The sequence below is a fragment of the Coloeus monedula genome (assembly GCF_965178545.1).
Source record: "Coloeus monedula genome assembly, chromosome: 2".
In the NCBI taxonomy this organism is placed as follows: Eukaryota; Metazoa; Chordata; class Aves; order Passeriformes; family Corvidae; genus Coloeus; species Coloeus monedula.
Window position 1 is genome coordinate 6,853,895 of NC_138782.1, and position 22,242 is coordinate 6,876,136.

Genomic DNA, 22,242 nt, shown 5'->3' on the forward strand with positions numbered 1-22,242 from the left:
CAAGTTGAGGCTTTCCTCTGGTGGTGGCTCTGTAGGACAGTGATACCATCTGCATCGTCTACTCTGGCAACACAGTGTAAAGAAATAATATCATTTCTCCAGCTTCTGTTTCTTCATTCTTCTCTTGATAACTCATCCAATCTTGCTTTTGTAAAAGCGTGTATGTGTTTCAATAATACAGATTTTTTTCATCTCTGACAAGCATCTTAGCAGAGTGAGTTTGTGTCCTTAAGTGTCAAATGCGACAAGGAGGTTCAGGTGCTTTGTTCTGTTCCCCACCCTCCCAAGGATGCTGCTGACAAGCCCTCATTTTCATAGTGTAATGGTTCTCATTCACCTTGGTGAGTCACCTCAGGGGTGCATAGGGTTCCCAGCTGTTCTTTTTTCTTTCAAGGGCTTGTTGCTTATATCAGTTTCCTCCCCCAGCTTTTGTTTAACTTGAGGCGAGCAGGTATTTCCCTGTCTTCTTTGGGTCTTGGAATTCCAAGCATAAAATTCTATTACGAGATACTGTTGCCCATGTTGGCAGTTCAACCAGTCTGTGTCATTGGTGTATAAGAACCTGAAAGACTGTCTTAGGCAGATTAACCAGTGGCATAAACCATCTTGTCCGAGCTGAAAATGTCAAACTAAATAATGGCTGTATGGGTCATGGGAAGTCCATCTTCCAGCTTTATCTGTCTAGTAGTCTGACAGTGACTTTCAGCCCAACAGCATGGGTAAGTCTATGAAAAAGCCTGTCAAAACACAGTGTACTTCATGTTCCTTGTCAACAGAGTGCAGTGGCAAGTTAATGGAGGGAACTGGGTCACCAGATTTTGGAAAGGAGGGGGTTTGCTTTGAGAAGTGTGGGAATCTGTGGAGGTGGTTCTCATTGTGAAAGTCCACTTTTGATATGATCTTTGATCTTAATACCTATATAGTCTCAGATCACAGTAACTCCTGCTATACTCTATTACGTACAGCTGTTCAGCAGGGAAGAATAACTTTCAAAAGGATTTAATTTTGTCTCTTAAAGATGCAGTTACCTTTCTTTTTTTTTTCCCCCCCTTAAATCTTTCCTGGTGATTTGGTGTATATTATTGAGTTGTGTCCTCATTTGTTGGGTCAAGCCAAGCTGTAGTCAGTCAGTGGGGAAATCCTAATGTCTGTTTGTAGGGCAAGCATAAAAAGTATCTGTGTATACAATGTATTAAAAAAAAAATGTATCCAGTATATCACTTTTCATTCATCAGATCACCATACTGGCCTTAAATCTAGTACAACACAAAACATTCTAAGGGCCAGGATAACCTCGCTTGACATCTCTAAGGCTGTGTTTAATGAAGAGCTGTGTAATTACTGCCTTTGTTATGTAGCTTTAGATGCTGAGATGTTTCAGCTTGTGCCAGTTCCTTTGGATCAAATTTGCATCTGTCTGGTAGTGCTGCTTATGCTTGTCGTGGCGGTGGCTGTGACAACTGGGAATGCTAGTGGACAAGGCTCATCCCAGCAGCACACACTTGACCCCTTGTTTCTTCCAATGAAGAGAGGTGATGGAATTGGTGTCATTTATAGAGTGTCCAAGGACATCCTGTGTGGAGGTATCGTCTGATATGATTAAATTAAATCTGATATGATTAAATTAAAAGCATAATTATATGCTTTTTCAACTCTGTTCGACATACACAGCTGTCACGAACCTCCCACTGACAGTACTGGTGTGTGTTGTATTGCTTCTGCAACACCTTACCTACCACCAACAATATTGCCACGGTAATTAGCATGATTCAAAACCAGGGCTCGTTTTGCAAATCCTTGTCATTCAGGATTTTGTTTTGCAAACCAATTTCAATTTGTATTCCAGGATTTGTAGGCAATAGTGATGTACAATATCATCTGCATTCACTCTTAGGATTAGTAAATAGTAAGTAGGAATCAGTCACTTTCAGAATGTCTCATTCTTCACCATGACAAAATCAATAAAAATAGTTCCAAAAAGTGCTGTTCCTTTGTGGGTCATCTAACAGGAGCTTTAACAGAACAATCTGTATTGAGTCAGGCTTTTCCTGTTTGCAACAACAGAAAACATGTGATGCAACCTGAAAAAGCAATTTAACTCCACCCCAGTAGTGTCAGACTTAGCCCTGGAATAGTCAGGGACAACTGTGTCATGCCTTAAAATGCCTGCCTTGCAAAGCACGCACTGCTTGTTTCTCATGCTTTCACAAACCTTCTAATTCAAATAATGACCGTAGTGTGCTTGGCTTCAAGCTTCCATTTCAGACTTCATCTCCTTTTTGTGTGCTGATAGCCCTCAAGTGACAAAATAACACGTGAAAGGAACACTAAGGCAGCTGATCATGCTGGAACTCTTAGTTGTCAATGAGAGCTGTAACCAGGTTGAAGACTAGCTGGGCCCAATTTGCAAAAATACAGAACTAACCACAGAAATACATGCTGAGTTCTGCTGGGCTTAGAAGTTAAGACAGATTCTCACCCACATTCCCAGTGAGCAGCTCAGCTCTGTTTTGTATTTCATGGAGCCTGGCTACTAAACAGTGGCTGTGTGCAGAGCCGGCTCATAAGCTTGTGTATCTTGGGTTCTACAAACTCAAAAAATAGCCATCCTCATAGAGCTTCACACAATCTCAGCTCACACGTAGTGGAGTTTCTGCAGAGCCACCTTTTCTGTATCACACTACCTAATTCTCAGAGCACAGAGACAACCCAGCTCCAGGTAGATGCAGTGTGATACGAGTGCAGACTTACTCTTAAAGCTCTGCTGGAGTAGGCTCTGGTCTAGCACAGCCCAGGAGGGCCCTGGCAAAATCTCAGCACTGCTGTCCTTTACTGTCCATGTAATCCACGTTTTTCAAGAAGCCACATGACCCTTGCTCCTTATCTCCCTGATTGTTGGAGAGTTACCTGCCTGTGTGATAGATATTTGTCACAGTCTATCTCCAAATGGATGTCATTCTGACTTTAGATATTTAATGAGAAAAAATAATGAAAACGCTGCTTCACTGTAACCAGCTGACTTAGTACTGTTGCTGAAACTGTTCTCCTGCCACTTATATTTGATTTTTTTAATGAGCTCTGCTCCATGGTGAAGGTAAGATCATCTTCCTGACTCATCATTCTTGTTGAGACACTCTAGCCAAGCTTCTGCTTTCCTCCTTCATCTGCCCTTTGTCCATCACAGTGAGCACAGCTTTCCTGTCCCATCCATTGTAATTCACTTTATATTATTGTGCCATCAGTTTGTGCAGTGCAAGTGAGGTAACATATTCACTTGCCTAATTCTTTTCTTCTGTTCTCTGATTACAGCCTTATTCATAGGGGAAATGCTGTCAGAATCCACAGGCCACTCTCTTTTCTTCCCCACAGATCATCCTGTAAGAGCTCCTTCTGCCTTGGTCCCTGCAATGCACAGCCAGGCAACCAAGGACTAGAGAGCTGGCAAGTTGAGATGATTCCTTACTGTTCAAAGCTATCTGTTATCTCAGTCTCTTAATACCACTCTTTTGTTTGTTTGCCTTTTGTATTTTGTCATCCTCCACTGTGAGTTGGGCAGAAAGGATACTGTTTTTGTTGGATAGTTGGAGCACCTTACTTGTTTGGAGACTTCAGGCACTAATATTAGATGATTAACATGCAATTAAGAAGGCTCTCTAGTGCTGCATTATTGTTTATGTTTCCTGTTGAGAGGAAGGAAAGAGGAGAGTTATCATCAGTTATGGGGAGTGGAATAGCTTTTACTTTCCAAAGCAGAAAAACATGGAGAGTGCTTTTGTTTGTCTATCCATATAAAATCCTAATTAAGAATTTTGTACATATACATAGGCAGGCAATAAAAAAGGGAGAGTTTTGTTGTCACCCATATTTGTTTTCACATCAGGAGAACTCAAGAATGCCTAAAATGTTTGTCCCACATTTCTTGCAAAAAGGAGGTATTTTTACCCTCATTGCAGGGGAGAGAAAAAGACAAAAAATTAGTCTTCAGAATAAACTATGTCAAAAGTTATTATGGGGAAAGGAAGCTTTTTCCCATAGCGACTGCTTTGCTGCCTTAACAGCAGCAGTGTTTGTTAGCATTAGTCACAGCTGGTTTGCACCTCTTGCATTAGCCCACATGCACAGGACACAAATGGAAAACCTTCATTAGAACTTAATGTCGTAGAGCTTAATGACACACTTCTAGCCTGTTCTTTTGTATGTTTTGTGTCTTAATAACTTTCACCATTTAATGAGATTTAATATTCCGTGTGCTTATTTCTGCAGGCACCCTAGACAAACATGTAGAACTAGAGAAACTTGTGGCCAAGTTCCTTGGTGTGGAAGATGCTATGGTGTTTGGCATGGGCTTTGCAACTAACTCGATGAATATTCCAGCCCTTGTTGGAAAGGTGAGTACTTCCTTCAGGAACATGCAGAGCAATCGTTTATTAATTGTTTTAACTACTGTTGCAGTATTCTAGGCTTTCAGTAAGTGGAAAGGCTCCATCGAGGAACAAAGCTTGGTATCAGGAATGTGTGAGTCATAAAGCCGATGACCTCGTGACTTTAAATAGGCTCCTTTATCATCTGTGCTAGCGCTGAGCATACCTAACATCTGTTTAAGGATCAGTGACATGACTGTCTAGCCCCTCTCAGTGAAGTTGTTTCTCCCTAAAAAGTAAGCAAATATTGAATCACATGTCCAGATATTGTGGGATGAAGTATTTGGGCTAATTGTTGAGATTTTGCCCAGCTGCCTGTGACGAAAGATGATGATTAGGATAGTGTTTACAACTCTTCGAGAAAAGAAAAAGCACAGTGCTTAGCATTCCTGGTGAACAGAGCTCCAGCCAGCCCTGCGAAGAAAGCTGGCAGGAAATGCAAGTCTAAAGCTGCCATCATGTTACAAAAGTTGGGCTCTTACTTAGTGCCAAAGGGACCTCATCTCCAGTTTGGAGTACCTAACTCAAAGGCATGGATATCCATCATCCTGCCACTGATCACTCTGGATATCACAGGCAGATGCACTGTGCTGATAGCTGGGAAGTGGGTAACTCCTCCTCAGCTCGTCCAGCTGGGCAACAGTATGAAGTGTGCCATTCAAGTACAAAACATGACCTCCCTCTTGGTGGAAATGGAATGAGCTCAGTTTGAGGTGTATGACCAAGACTTCTTCTGAAACACCAGTGTAGAGGTGAAGTCACTTCTTCACTCGCTGTTGAAGATGAATGCAGCTTTTGCAAGAGATCTCTAAAATACGTGTTTACAAGTGTTGGGCAGGGAGAGTTGCTTCAGCTGCCCAGAACATGAACTTCAGTCTGCTGCAGTGCTGGAGAACCTGTCCAGCAGTTTAAAAGGGAACAGATACAGAGAATTAATGAAGGTAAATTTATGAAATTGCAGGTATACAGTGTGAGGTACTTGTCCTTTGCTTAACTGTATAATAATTTTCCCTCCCTTACCTGGCCTCATGTAGAGATTCAAGCTTCTGTCAGAGGTGGGATATTTAGATATAAGTGGCACAAATAAAGATAATAAATACTCTATGTATTGTATTTTTTTCTTGACAATTTAGTATATATTATTATACAGTATTATTATATATTATATATTACAAATATTATTTATCCACCATATATTTGAGAGATTTACTCCTATGTTTTCCTCTATAATTAAGCCTAACAGCTACATTTTCTTGTCAAGATGAATCTGCACTTTCTGTTAGTTCTGCATACCAGTGTCTAGGGGGATTGTGTGAGCATCTCTCAACCTAGGCTTAATCCATTATTCAAGAATAAGTTTTTGCTTAATGATGTGTTGCCCTTTGGGTAATGAAGGACAGTGAAACATGGTTAATAGAAAGCAGAGCTAAACAAGGGCTCAAGCTTTGAAACTCAACTGTGAGTCCTGCCCCTTGTTAGTACAATATACAAATTTACTTCTCCCACATTTCTATTTTCGTTTCCAAAACCAAAATGAGTTTTCAACTGAGTTAATTAATAGAAAGTATACTACAGGTCAACTCTATATGCATTTACCAGAGGAAGACTCTGGTTCCTAAACTTCACCCACATCTTTGTGGAGGTGGGACTTACAAGGCATCAGTCTCTCCTGATCTCATTTCTGCAGTCCAAACTGCTGATGTCAGTCCAGCCTCAGTACTACTCCTCCTTACACTGCTGTCACACAGTCTTTATATGTGGGGTGGTGGCTGCAGTTTCTTTACAACTCGAAATGGGCTGTAGACAGGTGATAGAGTAAGCAACATCACCTGATGTTACTATAAAGCACTCAATCTTTAATAGGCTTATTTGCTGCTTGCCAGTTACAAGAAGCATTTCACCACCAGGAATGCCTGAGAATCTGATCCCATTATTTCTGCCTGCCTTTGCAGTGCACCCTGGCACCTTCAGGAAAGTGGTAGAAAATTCATTTCATATTTAATCCTTACAGCTTAATTGGTACAATGCTCTGTGCTGGCACACACATGCCCACGTGTCAGCAGCCTCCCAGTTCATGCAGATGCTCACTGTACTCCTTCTCCACAGGGCTGCCTCATTTTAAGTGATGAGTTGAACCACACTTCTCTCGTTCTTGGTGCGAGGCTTTCAGGTGCCACTATTAGAATCTTCAAGCACAATAGTGAGTATTGAAGTTGGAAAAATTTAGAGACAGAGTTGTTCACATCTCAAAGGCAAGAATGCTTTCTTTCAATGCTTACTTTGCTGTCAGTTCCTAGATGATACTTTTGTCCAGGCAGGAGGATCAACCATTTAATATTAGGAGTGGTTTCTGATGGGAAAAATTAATAGTGCAATACTATAATTGCTATTGTGTCTTTTTGACTTGCTGAATGACTGTGTGCTGTCATAAAAGTTTTATTGTTATTGTCATTGTAGCCCAAACAGTAGAAACACAATTACAGAAACATGCTTCTGTTTCCAGCAGGTTCAGTGAAACCAGAATTACCTTAACTTGGCATTCCTTTGAAGCAGTTACTCTGAACTCCCAGGGATCTAATAGTAAAGATGCAGATGGTTATATGAAGAGCATCATCCCAAATATTCTTTGAAATAGAATTTTAGTGTAGAAATCACACATTAATTTGCAGTTGTATAGTTACCTTATCAAATGCTCATGCTCTTTAACTTTTATTTTGTTAAAGCTGCTGTGGTTACTCTCAGACATTGGGACTGCCTTTGATGGCAAGACCTTGTTCTTTTCCCTTATTCCCCATTGCAATTCCCTTTTCCATCCTCACTGCTGCCACCAGACAGTGATTGCAAGAAAGGTTTAGAAACTAGAAAAGTGGTGAGAAATCAGAAGAGAGGTCTGATTACCTTTCTTAATAGCTAATACAATCCCTTCTTTTTATTAAGCGTTGTGTTCAGGCCCAAGGGGAGCAAAAATGAATTATGCATATGCTGTAAAAGGCCTAAGGATGAGTTGGAATGAAAAGCACACTATAATTATAATATAAGATGTTGTTATAATTAATATCTATTCATAATTTTGGCAAGAAGCAATTTCTGGAGATCATTCAAGAATTAAAGACCATCTGAACATGAATATTTTTCCAGAATTAATTATTCACAGATTAACCTGTAGCATACCCCAACTTGGTCCGCTTCCACAAATCTGGATATACTAAGCATGGTTGCCACACCAGTCTTTTCTCAACTTTTCCTTAGTTGTCCAAAGCCTTTTCCCATTCAATCAGGTTTACATCACATCTTGCAGGTTGACCTCTTACTACCCAAATCCAAATGTTCTCAGCCTCTCCACCCACCTATGCTGCGTGCAGTCCAGCTGGCTTCTGTCACTTCCCACATCATTTCAAAGCACATTCAAGCACAGTTTGAGGAGTTTATTACTCTCAGCTGTGAAGATATCACCTGGAGCTGTCGCGCTCTCTTTAAGGAATTCGGTCTCTAACCATCTCTCAATATTTCATTCCCCTCCCCAGAACCTGATACCTAACCAGCTTCTGTTGCACTGACAGTAAATAAATCTGATGCTCTTCTGAATAATGGGTGAACCTAATAATAATAGTGAGCTACCCAAACAGCACTAATCCAGCACTGGAAAATGCAGACAGTTCCTTCAAGAATCTTGGCAAACCTCAGGGGAAGCCCATTCAAGTGGAAAAGCTTTGGAAAAACTCATTGGTTTCTAGATTAGAGATCTTATTTGCCAAAGACAGTCTTGTATGCCATTGCTGAGACGTTGCCTCAACTTATTTCCAAAATAAAACTGTGGAAAATTTTGCAAATACTGTTTGGAATTGAGTGACAGCTTTTGTTGTCACAATTTTGTAGTTTCAAGTCTAAGCTGCATTTAGAGAACACTTCATGTGAGAAAGCTTCACATGCTCATGCTTTCTCTCAGCCCTGTGTGAGTCTCTCAGCTTGTTAGTTCTATGGTTAGAAAGTTCTGTCTTTTAATGTTTCCTTAATCATACTCATGAGTTACACATCACTAACATCTAAAATCACACAGGCAGAGATGTATGTAGGTGCCTTTTGCTTTGGAGGAAATAGGATGTGGAAAGCATAATACAGCAGGAAGTGCCTTTGTACGATGCATGGTTTCACCCAAAATGAAGCAGACAGCCTTGTTCTCTCTGGGTCTGTCAGGGAGTAGTGTAAACAAGTCAGTACAGCAAATAAATTAAGGGCCAAAATTGTATTAATTAAGTAACCAAAACTTCCAGCTTGGGTTGGGAGGTTTCTTTTCAGTTAGACAGATGTTTGTTTTGTTAGATCAGAGCTGTGTTGCTTATGCTCCCAGATTCATTCTTGCTAATGTGTGGGTGTATGATGTATACAGGCATGCCCAAATTGTCCGAGTATGCTCGTGCTGTCATTGTCATGCTCAGGAATAGGGGAATTGAGCCATGCTCTGTCACACTGCTTGATGTGAAAGCAAGGCTCCTTGTGCTGTATTGGCCCTGTGCACGAATAGAAAACTTTGCACTTTAAGTTACTGCTTTAAGATCTTTAATAAGCATCAATTTCACCATCAGGTTCTAACAAGCGTATAAATCTCTCTCCTCTTTCCTTTCCCTGCTCTGTTATGGAAAAACTATTTGTCAGAGAAAAATTATACAAAACTTTGTTCTATGATAAAAATATTTCACAGAAAAGAGAGTAAAATCTACCATTTTAAACTTGCTATGAAACACTTTCATCTTCCAAAGGCTGTGCTACAGCTAATTCTGTAAAACTGTGTTACTTTATTTCAAAGCATAAAATCTGTAATATTGGATTGATTTTTCATCTTTCAAAAGTAAATAATTACTCTTTTATTATTAATAGAGAATTATTTCATTTGTAAGACAAGAAGGAATCTCTACCTATTACCTTAATTATGTATAATGTAGTTCTTATTCTTAAAAAAGTTAATGAAGTTCTATTTCAATAAGTGAGTAGCTCTCTTAGACATTACACTTTCCATTAAAAATTTGAGTAGTTTTTCTAGAACAGACAAAATTCTTAGACCTCTATGCTTTTCCTAGATGAAATAAAAGGCATCCAGATATCTCTCCTTTTTGACAAAAACATTGCACAGGTGTATGAGAAGGTTTACAAGCCTTAAGGTGAATAATGGAACAAAAATGTGCTGTGGACCTCTAAGTCTGTTTTTATTTGGACAGAGGAATGTGCCCTGCATCCTGCCTGCCAGTGAACAATCCCTTCCCTGTAAACAGACAGGAATTTACAGGCCTGAGAGAAATGCACAGGCACACACCTACAGATCATCCATGTGAGAGAAATGTAAGAGAATATTCCATCTTAGCCCCATAACTAAAAACTACTGGACAAGGCCTTCCCTTCCTGTGGGCTCTCATTAGCACTGTCTCTACTCTTCACCCTGCCCAGGTTGTAGCAGGATTGGCACAGGGGTTTTGGCCTTTCAGGGAGTTTTTCTGTGGCAGGTATTTGTGAGGTTTTTGTGAGCAACGTTCAGCTCCCTTGAGCCTCTGCTCTGAGGAAGGCCTAGGGGATTTTAATTTTTTTTCAATTTTATTTAAGGGTCTAAGCAGTCCTAAATGTGTTTTGGTGGACTAAAATCATTCTAACTTGCCCATAAAGCACCTGCCTTTTGTCTCCCCTGCTGTGGTGTGGACACCACTCAGGTTACCACTTCCCAGGCAGTGATTTCTTTGGGAAGATGGGAAAGAGCTGCATTGCTGCACTGGGAATGCAGGCAGCAGCACAGTCCAACAGCCAGTATGCAGTGGGAGAAAGTGGGAGGCTAAAACCTCTCCCCACCTCTGGGTTAGTAGTGGCCTGGCCTTGGTTAGTTTTTTGCCAGAAGGCTTCTGGTGTTACCTTCACCAGCCTTGGGCTCCAGGGATTCTCTCCCACCTTCCCCAAGTGACAGGCATGGGAGTCCTTCAGCTAAATGGGGGCTAAACTCAGGATTTACTTCCTGGCTCAGGGAGAGATTGACTTATCCCCTGTTGGTTTTTAGCTTTTTTTAATTTCTAAGGCACTCTTTTAAGAACACCATACATTTACAGCCCTTTTTCAGGACCTCCGATCTTTATCTGGGTAAGTAACAATAAATAAATACTTCCAATAAAACCTGAAAAGCAAAACCAAATATTTAACCATTAATCAATCCGCCTGTGATTTTATCAAGGGGTGTCTCTCACAGCAGTTCTGGGTCTTATACCAGTATCAGGTATTCCTTCAGTGAACAGATGAGGGTGTTATGGACTAACTATATCCAAGTGAGTTCTGTTCTTATCAGCCTGTAAAAGAAGGCACCATACAAGGCTTAGGATTTGTTTATTCTTTCTAATTCTACTGCATTTTTCCCCTGCAGCATCAGGCAACTCAATTGCAGTCCCATTTTCAGGTTTAGATTTGCAATTGCCAGAACTGTCTGTGGGAATGTTGTGACAAGGTACAGAAATCAGGCCATGGGGGAAAAATATTTCCAGTTCTCTTCATTGCAAGGGCATTTCACTGAGCAATCAGAACAAGGGATCCTATGAAGAAGGCAGGGAATTGCAAAGTATAACCAAGCACCTTGGTGAAAATCCAGCCTCTAATCTGGTGCTTGACTCCACATCTGAAATGGGAATCAGGGCAATACGTTCCTAGCTCCTCCTTATGCCCTTTTTCAGTGTTGTGAAAGTAGTAAGGGATTTTTTAGTTTCTCACAGATCAAGTGGTTGATGACAAGTGTGTGATGCAGGTGTGAGCTGTCCAGGTTTCCATACAAAATACAGTTTCCAACTTGGACAACAACTGTGAATTTATGTTAATCCAACTCTGGCATTTCTCAGTCTACTCAGTCAAATTACTGCTTTGGAGTTCAGATACAAGTGCCGTGAGGACACCTTAAAGAGAAAGCACAGCTACCTGGAGGAGTTGTAGTTAATACTGAAGGAACTTCTCGGTGGCAGAAGGCCTTCATTTTTCAGTGTGAATATATTCTCTGGCTAAAAAGAAGGAAAGAAGAAGAAAAAAGAAAAAGAAAATTGGTAAACTAAGTGCAACTAATCAAGCAAGCAAATAAAATAGGAGGGAAATGAAAGAGATACATAAATATGTAAAAATGAGAAAGAGATCTCTTTGGTTACAAAACCCAAAGAGTTTGTGGTGGCTTAGTACAGGATGGTTCCTTAATTTTTTTTTTTTTTAAGTGTGTAGATAGCCCTTGAATTTCAGAAGGGAGGGCAGTGTTACAGCTATTACAGAGCAGGATGAAAGGCACATTACCCACTAGAGTTTTGTGCTTCTTGAAGCCTCTGGCCACTATCAGAGACAGGATTATTGCCCAGATAGGTGGACGGCAGTTGGGTGTGTATTTCCCTGTGACACATACAGACGCCACCAGGGCAAGGAGACTGGTCTGTCCTGCTCCCTGCACGCTGTGTCTGCATTTGTCCTCTCTGCTTTGAGAAAGCCACGTCTGACCTGCCAAGTGTGAGCAGGGAGCTTTCTTGAGCCAGTGCCCTTTCCTTTCAGAGAGATTGGTATTTTTTGAGGGGCAGGGAGGGCAGTCTCAGACTGTCACTGAGGCTGCAGTGATCACCACTCTCACGTTCCAAACAGATATCCATGTGTAGCCACAGGGTCTGCAAGAACTTGCAGGAGAGTGCAAAAGGGGAGAAACTGAAAATCAGAGTTACAAGCACAAAGCGAAAAGAAGAATGTGACAAGAGTAGTAGCAGCCTGTTTATTTTAATTAAACAGGATTCAGCTGCCAGCCCACGCAGAGGAATGGTGATGACATCCCCAGCATTGCAGTGTAAGGATGAGGGGTGGAGACGCCGTGTCTCCCTGAGCGTGCTGTGCTCCCTCCAGGAGCCTGGTGTCCCACCTGCACTGGAGGCAGCATGACACGCTGCCTGCCCAGGTCCAGACTCGCTCCAGCCCACTGGCAGTTTGTTTTCTCCTGAAGTAACTCTGAAAAGTCCCGAACAAGGATTATGCAAGTCCAACAACCCATTGATAGATCCACTGTTCCCTCTTAGGAAACTTTTCCCTCCATATCTGGACAATATGCTATAAGGACAAGGTGGAAAGCAAAACATGGACAGATTTGGTTGTGCTTTGACAGACTGCTCAAGTCAAATTCTTAACACCAGCTCCTAGGCTGGTGAGCAGTTGTTGGCCATTGCCACTGAAAACCCTGGGCTGGTGACGGTCAAACAGGGAAGGACTGTTATTTTCTCTATAACTGGTTATTCAAGATGGACTCGTGCAGCTCATCATCTTAATGTCCTAATGTCTCTCAATCTAACTATATTTAATGGGTAAATAATTTGATATCTGAAGGTCACCTGGGGTTGCACTGTTGTTTTTCCTGCTATTCAGTATATCCCTGCTTTCTGAAAAGCCTAAGCACAAACACATAGAGCACTTTGTCTTCACTTTGAAGAATGGAATCAGCCTTTTGTGGGGAATATTTAAAGTTACAGATTTTTTTCTTCCTGCCTATTTCCCCTTTTCAAATGAGGCACAGAGTCAATAGGTCAGTAAAATTCATTTGCACCTGAACAGATTATGTGTTGACTATTACAGGCTTCAGAAAGGGTCACACATATATGTTTTTCGGAATGAGATATTGAAAAGAAAGTGAAATAGCCCTGACCCTGCAAACAGGTATGTCCGTAGCCTGTACTCCAGCAGGACTATCTTATGTGTAAAATCAGGGAAGCTCATCCCTCAGAGAGGTTCTCCCCAGTCTGTGGTCTCATGTTCCACAGTAGTTTGGACAGAGAAGCTATTCACAGCCTTGTATTTTCTAAAACAGAATTATACATTTCACTTCATCCCCTCTTTCCTTTTTTTTTCATGTGAATGTGTGCTGAAACAACTGAATCTTCAAGCCATGCTTTTAGCTCAGAGGCAAAATGACTTCCCTGAAGTCAAGAGCCAATCTGGACTGACACATAGAACACTGAGTTGAAAAACCCTGTGTGATTCAGAAGAGGATTTGAAAGGTCCCAAAAGGATATAGATGACAGTGACAACAGTAGAGAACAATTCGGTGGAGAAAAGGGGGTGTCCAAATTTTACTGTGAGCTCTCTGTCATCCTGAGGGAGCCCTTTAGGAGGAGTTCTAAATACTATCTTCTTGAAACAAAAGACAACGTGAGCAGCTGCAAATGCTCAGCTTGGTTATACCTTTCCCTTATAAAGCACCAAAAAACTTTTGTTTCCTTGGTTGCCATCTAGTGGAAAGTGTGCTGTGTGCATCATTCCTAACAGCATTTCCGTCTCGGAGCTCACTGAGCTGTGCAGGCGATTGCACCACTAAAATAAGGGGCAACTGGTATTGTTCATGCCTATTTTGTGCTCTGTAGAGTACAGCAAGGGCTTGCTCGGTCCTTGTGGCAGTGTGGAGGGTGCAGAGTGGCAGTTTTGTTGCTGAGAACTTCACCTTTCATCAACATCACTGAAGGCTGCTGGGGACAGGTGAGGCATCAGGACGTGGAAGGGTTTGGGTCATAACCTGGCCACCTCTCAGGGCACAGGTTACTCACGATGGGCACTTAATGTGCAAACGACCCCATTCCCCTCGGGCAGAAACCAAAGTAGAGATCAATACTAATATTTCTAAGGTGTATTTTCTTTGCTTGGGACAATTCATTTTACACATTAACTTTGTGCTATTGTAGTAGGTTATATCAACTGTGTTAAGGTGTGTTGCTGAAGCAAATGGCGTTATATTGGGAAAAAATGCCATTGATTTTCTCAGGCCACAATTTGAGCTGATCTGTAGTGTTCCTTGGGATATTATGAGACTCTGTAGGATGTTCTTGGAAAACATTTTGAAATACCAATCCAAATTCCTGAAAAGTACCAGAATAATTCATTTTGAACAGTGTCCATTCATTGGAGACACTAGAATGCTGGTGCATTGAGAGCCACATTTGGTCTGACCCTGATTTCTGTGGTGTTTTTTCTTGCTTTTTCCATGTTTTTCAAAATTTCAATGGCTTTCCTTCAAGAATTTTTTTAGGTGACCCACACTCAGCCCTTAAGAAATCAGCTAAGGATCATAACCTTGTTCCAGGTCTCCTTTTATTGAAGTCCCACAAGCACCAAGCATTTAGGCCCCAAATCAGTGTATCCATGCCATGTGCTTGTATCCACCTGTCTCTTCCTTTTTCATCAGCAATCTTCCACTTGCTTTTCTTCTTGAGAAGGACAAGGCTTCTCTTGCTGCCATCCTGGTGTGCTTCGTGCAGCCTTGTTAAAACCTTTGCTAAAGAAATGTTTGTTGTTCATGAGCCTGTGATTGGAAAGCAACCAAAACTCACTATTGAAGCCTTGATAAATTATGAGTATCAGCAACCCCTACACAGAGCTGCTGGCAATTAGCCTCAGTACTGAAGCAAAGTGATTCCCTTTTGCCTTTAAATAAAAATGTATGCCAAGGATTTCTGAAAGTTTCCCAGAGCAGGTGTATTACTGGAAGCTTTTTATAACTCTTTTTGTCATTACATTGCATTCACGCCAATTAAATTAATTGTTGGGTCTTGCCTACTAATAAAGGAAGTTTATCTTTAGGACACATTTTTTTGTAATGTTGTCTTTTTCTGTATAGGAAAAATAGTGCCCAGGAGAAAATTGGAAGTTCTTGAGAAAGATCTTTGTTAATGTTTTTCCTTCCTCCTTTTTCTTATTTTTAAATAAAGATATGCAGAGCCTCGAGAAGTTGCTGAGGGATGCAATAATATATGGACAGCCTCGCACCCACAGAGCATGGAGAAAAATTATCATCCTCGTGGAGGGCATTTACAGGTATGTTTATGTTGTAGAAAGATGAGTATTCTATCATTTCTGAGGACAGAATGATGAATTGAGTGGGGCAAACTCTGACTGTAGTTATCTGAGGAAAATCGTAATGAGAGTGGAAGTTACAGTAACATTCTGTGATGTCATAAATATGTTGATTTCCATTATGTCATCCTGAACCTTGGATCCTGTAGCTCCAATTAGATTCTGTCCATTGTTCTGGATGTTGATTTAGCAAATCACAGTGGAGTGGGAGATGTACTGTGAGAGCAAGACAGATAAGGTGATGTTTGCTGTGACAGATGTGATAGAGTTCATGGAGCTAATAGGTGGTGAGGAGTTCTGCTAAGTGAGTAAGCTGAGCTTTCTGGAGTTGTTTGTTATGCATGGGCAGATCAAAAGACAACTACGCAGAATTACTTAAGCTCTGCATGCCCAATTCTTGCCCAGCTGTTGGAATCTTAAATCTCAAGCTAAACTTAAGCTAAGTGATATCAGCACCTTTCTAATAACTAGTGCTGGATCTAATAGACTCACACTTCGACAGGAAAATAATTGAAAGACTGGCTTTCAAAGAATTATGGAGTGGTATTTAATGTAGCCCTGGTCCCTGGAGGAATTCAAATGAGAGAAGTGCCTTTGAGAATCCATCTGATAATACCAGCATAAATAATACAATATAATTACAGAGCATCGCAGTCAGGTAACTCCAGTTCACTCCTGTGGTGCAGCTTATACCCAAGCAGAAAGGCAAACAGTCACTGGAGTTGAGCAGCAAAGCAGTGGCACCAGCCGGGCTCACCATCCTGGGCTTCACCCCGGCAACTTCTCCAGTCTGGAGAAGGTCATTGGGAAGGCAGCCAGGGGGCTCGTGGAAGGGGAGGCACTGATGGGCAGGAGTTGGAGAAGGGAAAGGCAGGAAGGGCTGAAGAAGCAGGGGTTTGGACAGTAAGAGGGTTTTTGCAGGGATCTAGGCACAGCTACTGGGGTGATGACAGGAGATGGGGGAGCAGGAGAAGGGTAGTTTGGGGAGTAGTGAGACCTGCCCCAGGGAAAAGGGAACCAGAACCACTCATCCACAGGACATAACATGGTTATAAAAGTGGCATTAAAACTTTATATGTAGGGATCATATCATGTGTGGCTGAAATACAGCCAGTCTGGATGGGCAATCACTTATGCCATTTTACTGCAAAACCCTGGCACAGCTTAGCCAATTAGCTTTTTTTTGTGATAAATCTTTTATGATCTCATGTCATCACAACTTCAGAGTAATCAGGGCTTTCTTTATGCCTAACATTTTCCATCTGCAAAGAGACCAAATCGGTCCTTATCTAAACACGTGTCATTCAGAGGTGAAACAGGTTGGCAGCAGATCAGCTGATCCAAAGCAGGCTGAACATGTCCTTTCAACCAGAATAAACAGAGCAAAACTACAAATAAACATCGCTTGGTACTACTAAAAGAAAGCTCAGATTTAAGGACTTTGATCATGCAGAAATTAAGTGGACCACCAACATTTTACTGACAAATGTTCCCATTGGTCACATGGCTGACAGAAAAGGCTCCAGCTGCTGAGCTTTGTTCACTTTTAAATCCTTTACCCTGAATATTGACCACTAGGGAGCAAGGAGGTAGACTGGTAACACAGATCAATCCAAGCAGTGGGACAAATCCACTGTCAGCTATTTAACTACATTAACTTATAACTGTATTTCCAGATTTATATTTGGTGTAGAGTTTTCTTTTCCTTTAGTTTTGCAGTTCGTTCTCAAACGAGATTTAATTTTCCGGAGTTCAAAGAACCTTCTGTTGGAGTGCAAAATAAAAGCATGTTAAACCTCAGAGTACCTACTAAAAGGAACCATAAAGTTCCTTCAGCTCCATAAAGGCTAAATAATGTTAAGACCACTCATGCCCTGAAAGGCATAAAGTAAAAGAAAAACAAAGCTTAGCTCTCTAATAGTCTCTCATTGGAAACTATCCCTAGCAGTAGCAAGGCTGGTTGCTTAGTTAGTTGTTTTCACGGTCTAAGCAGATCAGAAATTGTAGAGTGTGGTTTGGTTGTAAAGCAAATCTGCTGTGACTTGAGGGTGAATGCCACCACGTGCCACCGCACCGGGGCCCTGCCACCTCTGCCAGCCCGGGACCCGCGCAGCCAGGCAGCCCTGCGGCACGCCGGGAGCAGGCTCACGGGCCTGGCAGTCTGAGCCACTGGGTAGCTAAGAACCTTTCATATGCAAAAAAACAGCTGGAGAAGGACAGAATAGAAATACTCTTACTCTTTTCGTGTGTATGTTCTTTCCTTTCTTGGCCTGGGATTTTTGAAAGACTAAAATTTTCCAGCCCTATATTGGCTAGTGTTAGTTTTCTTGAAGGTCTGCCAAATGCCAAATTAGCATTCATCAAGAGGGTTTAAGAGGAGTTAGAGTGTATTTAATGTATTCTTCTTACAATAGTTAATACTGCTTTTTATTTTTTTTTTCCTTAAGTTATGCTACAGGGGGAGCAAATATAGAATTTAAATAACTTGGTCAGAGCCATTCTCAAAGTTAAAATGTCTTGATTTGCAAGTTTGGCTTGGCAAATTTTTACAGAAATGCTTTTTCCAGAGATATAAAAGAAAACACTAAGCTTTCCTTCTTTAAAAAAATATTGTTATATGGGACACCATAGTCTTAGTATGGTGAAGTTTATGGTATGGAAAGAAATTTGCCTTCTGTTTCCATTAGGAGTATCTTAAAGTGTTTACACTGTGCATAAGCCTAAACTTACCAGCTGGCAAAATTTGAAAAGGGTCACTGTTAGCTAACACGAGCATTTCTGGAAATCAGACTTGTGTTTGATACCATAAACCACAGATTTTGCTTGGTTACAACTGAAGGCACAATTAGCCCCTCGACTTGGGGAGCAGTCAAGCAACATGTCAAATAAATAGCATTAAGTATATGTTTGTTTGCTTTTTAATGTCTCTATTATCTTAAAAAGGAAAAAAACCCCATCGAAATTAAATGTAACTCCTAGTGAAAGCTGGTTCTTAACTTGGACCAGCTTAGGAGCAAATATATTCCATTTGTGTTCCAAACTGAGGGAGGCCATCCAGCCATCAATCTTGACTCCAAAAAGCATGAACAAGTTTTGGCAATGACCAGGGCACAAGTTAAACTGACTTGCTAAATCATATTTTTATTATTTGAATTCCAGCTAATGTTTCCCTTGGCTTCTACCATTTCCAGTTCAGGATTAATCAGTTACTGTGTTCTTACATGGCTTGTGGTAGGCTTCTGCTCTCTGCCATGCATATTTACTTAGGAGTCAGATAGGCCAAGGCCCAGGGCAGGAGTTATGGGGCATCAGAAACTGATCAAAACAGATTGGTTTTCATTTGTTTTTTCCTTGCTTTTAATTTAATTTGTGTATTTTCCCTTCCAGCTAAGAAAATAGCTCTGATCAGTTAGATATTGTCCAATGCCTTTTCATGTGCATTAGAAGTTCCAATAGTGTAGGAAATTTATTGGGGTTATTTTTTATTTCTTGGGATTAAGTGACTGGACTTCCAGAAAAGAATGAGGTAACATTTAATGTCTTTGGCCAAGGACCAGCATTAAAGGTTAACATTTCTATCATTTCAGTGTTGAAATGGAGTTGTATTTGAGGGCAGAGTTGAAAGATATCCTTAAATTTATTGCTCTAAACTACAAAACAGAGATTGTTGTATGAATGTACAAGGTTTATGTAAGAAAACAGTACCTAAAATAACTGTTAAAGTGGAATGTATATGTCTTGGGAGTAGCAGGCCAGGAAGGGAGGGATTTTCCCAATTATGAACTAGCCTGAAAGGGGAACAGATAAATTCTTCAAATGTTGAAAAGACAGTGGTACTCCAGGGCATGTCTAGAGATGCTGAGTGATGCTGTTACAAAGTAGATAACAGGTGGAATATTTGTCAATTAGTTTTCCTGATGGAAAAAAAATGGAAACTGCGGTAATGTAGCAGAATGTAGAAACCTCTTTTCCCAAGAAGTTTCAAAATAAACTGGGCAAAAAAACCATCAGTATCATGTCAAGGGTGAGCCTGCGTTCCAAGTAAAGTGACCATCACAAGCACACACCTCCTGTCTCTCAAAGCACCTGGGTCCACAATTCATCAGCTGCATCAGGAGGAATGTCCAGTTTCAAACTGGAGTGTTCCCAAAATTTGGGATTATCTCCTCACCTCTGGAAGTACATTCAAAATGAGTGTGTACTAACTCAAGTTTTTGTGCCTGTCCACCAGACAGGAGAGATGAGGGTCAGCTGCAATCTAGAAGTTTTCCATCCCTGCCCCCAAGCTAAGAATTTGGGCTACAAGACAGGATGTCATACCACATAATGGGAACGCCTGGCCTGGGCAGAGCCAGCTTGAGTTCATCTGTGCCTGGGGGTTTTTTATATGCCCTGTGTGCTTGAGCAGATCTGGAAACAGATCAATACGTTTGAACCCAATAGCTGTTTGTACACAAAGCTGTGTGGCACAACCAGAGTGAGACAGAACGATTACCGTTCATTTCTGGCTTTTTGGTTTAAGCTACTTGACATCAACATTTACTGAAGGATTCAGTAAACTTTCTATTTGGGCTACCCAAGGGGTCATGTGAAATGAGCTTTATCTTGAAGCAATTCTAGGTGTGCATATCACTAACCGTCTCCCAGGGTCAAAAGAGAGACCAAGACCAGAGCAGGCAGCAAAACAGTTCTCATCTCTGCGTCAGGAGGGCTGAGACTTGTTTGAATGGCAGCACAGAATATGTGCACTCCAGCAGCACTTGATCTATTCCATGGACACTTCAAGGCCACATTAGGACCTCTGTCAACTATTGCATTTTTGTCAGCCAGCATCTTTCAAGAGCAGTAACTCAAAACTTAAACTGAATACAAGTACCTTGTTTTTCTAAACAGCTTAGAGTTCCAAGAGAAATCTCCTACTCATATGAGTAAGAAAAGTTTTCATTAAATCTTCTAAATGGTTAAATCTTGCATCAGCCATGTACCAGCTCCATGTATTCTGGGATTCAGCACAACTTTCTTTCCATTACACAAATACACAGCATTTTTAATTTGCCATTTTTTTACTCCTGTCTTTTTGAAGTTAGATGCTGTCTGTCCTGCCTGAATCTCTGTGAGCCACTAAGCCTAGTGATGGCCATATAAATGTGGAAAAACTGTTCTTGTCCTTCTGTGCCCAAGCATTGCTGGAAGGTGGAGGGTGGGATGGCAGTGTGCTTCCCTCTGCAGAGGTGCTCCTTGGCTCTCCTGCAGACCGACCAGACACGGCTGAAAGCTGCCAAGCCCAGCACGTAGGACGCTGCATGTCCAAGCACACCCAGTGGCTCAGTGTCATTTTAGCTGACTAATGCTTTGACTCTGGGCTATGTGAGGACTTGTATTCACTAGGAAAATAGCTGTGGTGGTTTAAGTTGCTTCTCCCACAGCTGCCAAGTGCCATTTGGGAAAAGTGAGAAAGCCCAGTCCTCAGGAGCTTGTAGTACAAGCCCACCCTTCTTTGCTGCAAGGGACCATGGTGCCAACATACAGTCCCACAGCTGCCTCTTTTATGGCTGGGCAAGACAGAAGAGCAAGATTTGCCAGCAGTCACCAACAGCCAAAAATATGCCTCCAGGCACACACAGCCAGGCTCTCTGAACCTCCCAGTATGAACAGCACAGGCAACCCTTGTCTACGGCTACTCCCCCGTGCTGTTACACTAATGGAGACTTGCCTGTGGGCAGGTCTCCTTCAAAACTGGAGACCAAACAGTTTCCAAGCTTACTCAGAAGACCAAAGGATGAAGAAGGACTAAAATTGTCAGAAATTTCCTGAGTGCTAAAAGCACATCATGCTCCTTTTGTGGTGCCAAACTTCCAGCTGCACAGTACAAGCAGAGTGGCAACAAAGCAGCCTGTGAAAGTCATCGGTCCAGGATCTAAAAATTCCCAGGACACTATTGATTGCACTGCTCTTTTGTACTTGCTATTTGGGACCAAAGTCCGTGTTTCTGCTCACCTGAAACTTGGTGAGTTTGCAAGTGGATACACTGTAGCTGTGGGCCTTAGCCACAAGAGCCCTGGTTTTCCTGGCACACAGCGTGCTGACTTTGTGTTTGATAGGAAGTTTTTAGCTTTTAAAGACCTGCTTACTAGAGCTAGTGGAGGAGAACACATTTAAGTCATTATGAAATGAATACTGAGTGCATCTGAGCATATCCAAGCATAGCTGTAGTCATCTCACAAAGGTTTTCAAGACACAAGTCTTCACAGCAAAACTCTGGATATGTCATCTTTATGGGATCAGAGAGCATTTCTTATTTATCTCCCTGGGCTTTCATTTTGCTGGACACCTCCTCTGTGTCTTCTCATTTACTGACGTGACTGCCAACAGTGCAAAAGATTTATCATCTTTTCTCATTCCTATAAATCTCAATACACTATTAATAACAGAATCGTGGAATGGTTTGGGTTGGAAGGGACCTGAAAGCTCATCTTGTTCCAACCCCCCCTGCCATGGACAGGGATATCTTCCACTAAACCTGGTTGCTCAGAGCCCCATCCAGCCTGGCCTAGAACACTGCCAGGTATGGGACACAACTTCTCTGAGTAACCTGTGCCAGTTCAAAATACTTCTTTTTTCTGCATGGCTGTAAGAAAGTAAAAAAGAAAAGGAATGGAAACTTTTTTTTTTTTTATTACTAGGTAGCAGGCTACATTTCCTAAAAAGTACATATCAAGAGCAAAAATTGGCAAGACTGGGTTTCAGCTGCCTGTTTTAATCCCTGATTCTGTGAAGGCTGGGATTGCTTAGAGTTTATGGCACCAGCTGTGGGTTTCACATGGCCCATCTCCAGTGTATGTTGGACCCAACTCCTCTGCACCAGATGAATTTGCTCTAGAGCTACTATGCCCAAATATTGCCACAGTAGCTGACGATGAAGTAAGCAAGGACCAGACTGAACTATAGCAGT

The 22,242-nt window shown here is 41.5% G+C and overlaps 1 protein-coding gene across 1 annotated transcript in view; it reads left to right on the forward strand.

The window, feature by feature from the left end:
- Positions 1-22,242, forward strand: part of SPTLC3 (serine palmitoyltransferase long chain base subunit 3) — a gene marked incomplete at both ends in the record, with an annotated part of 78,366 nt that overhangs the window by 38,065 nt on the left and 18,059 nt on the right. Inside the window, 3 exons of the mRNA XM_082302655.1 lie at positions 4,264-4,388; positions 6,528-6,621; positions 15,146-15,251. Coding sequence (XP_082158781.1) covers positions 4,264-4,388; positions 6,528-6,621; positions 15,146-15,251 — 325 coding nt within the window. The remainder of the gene's footprint in view (positions 1-4,263; positions 4,389-6,527; positions 6,622-15,145; positions 15,252-22,242) is intronic.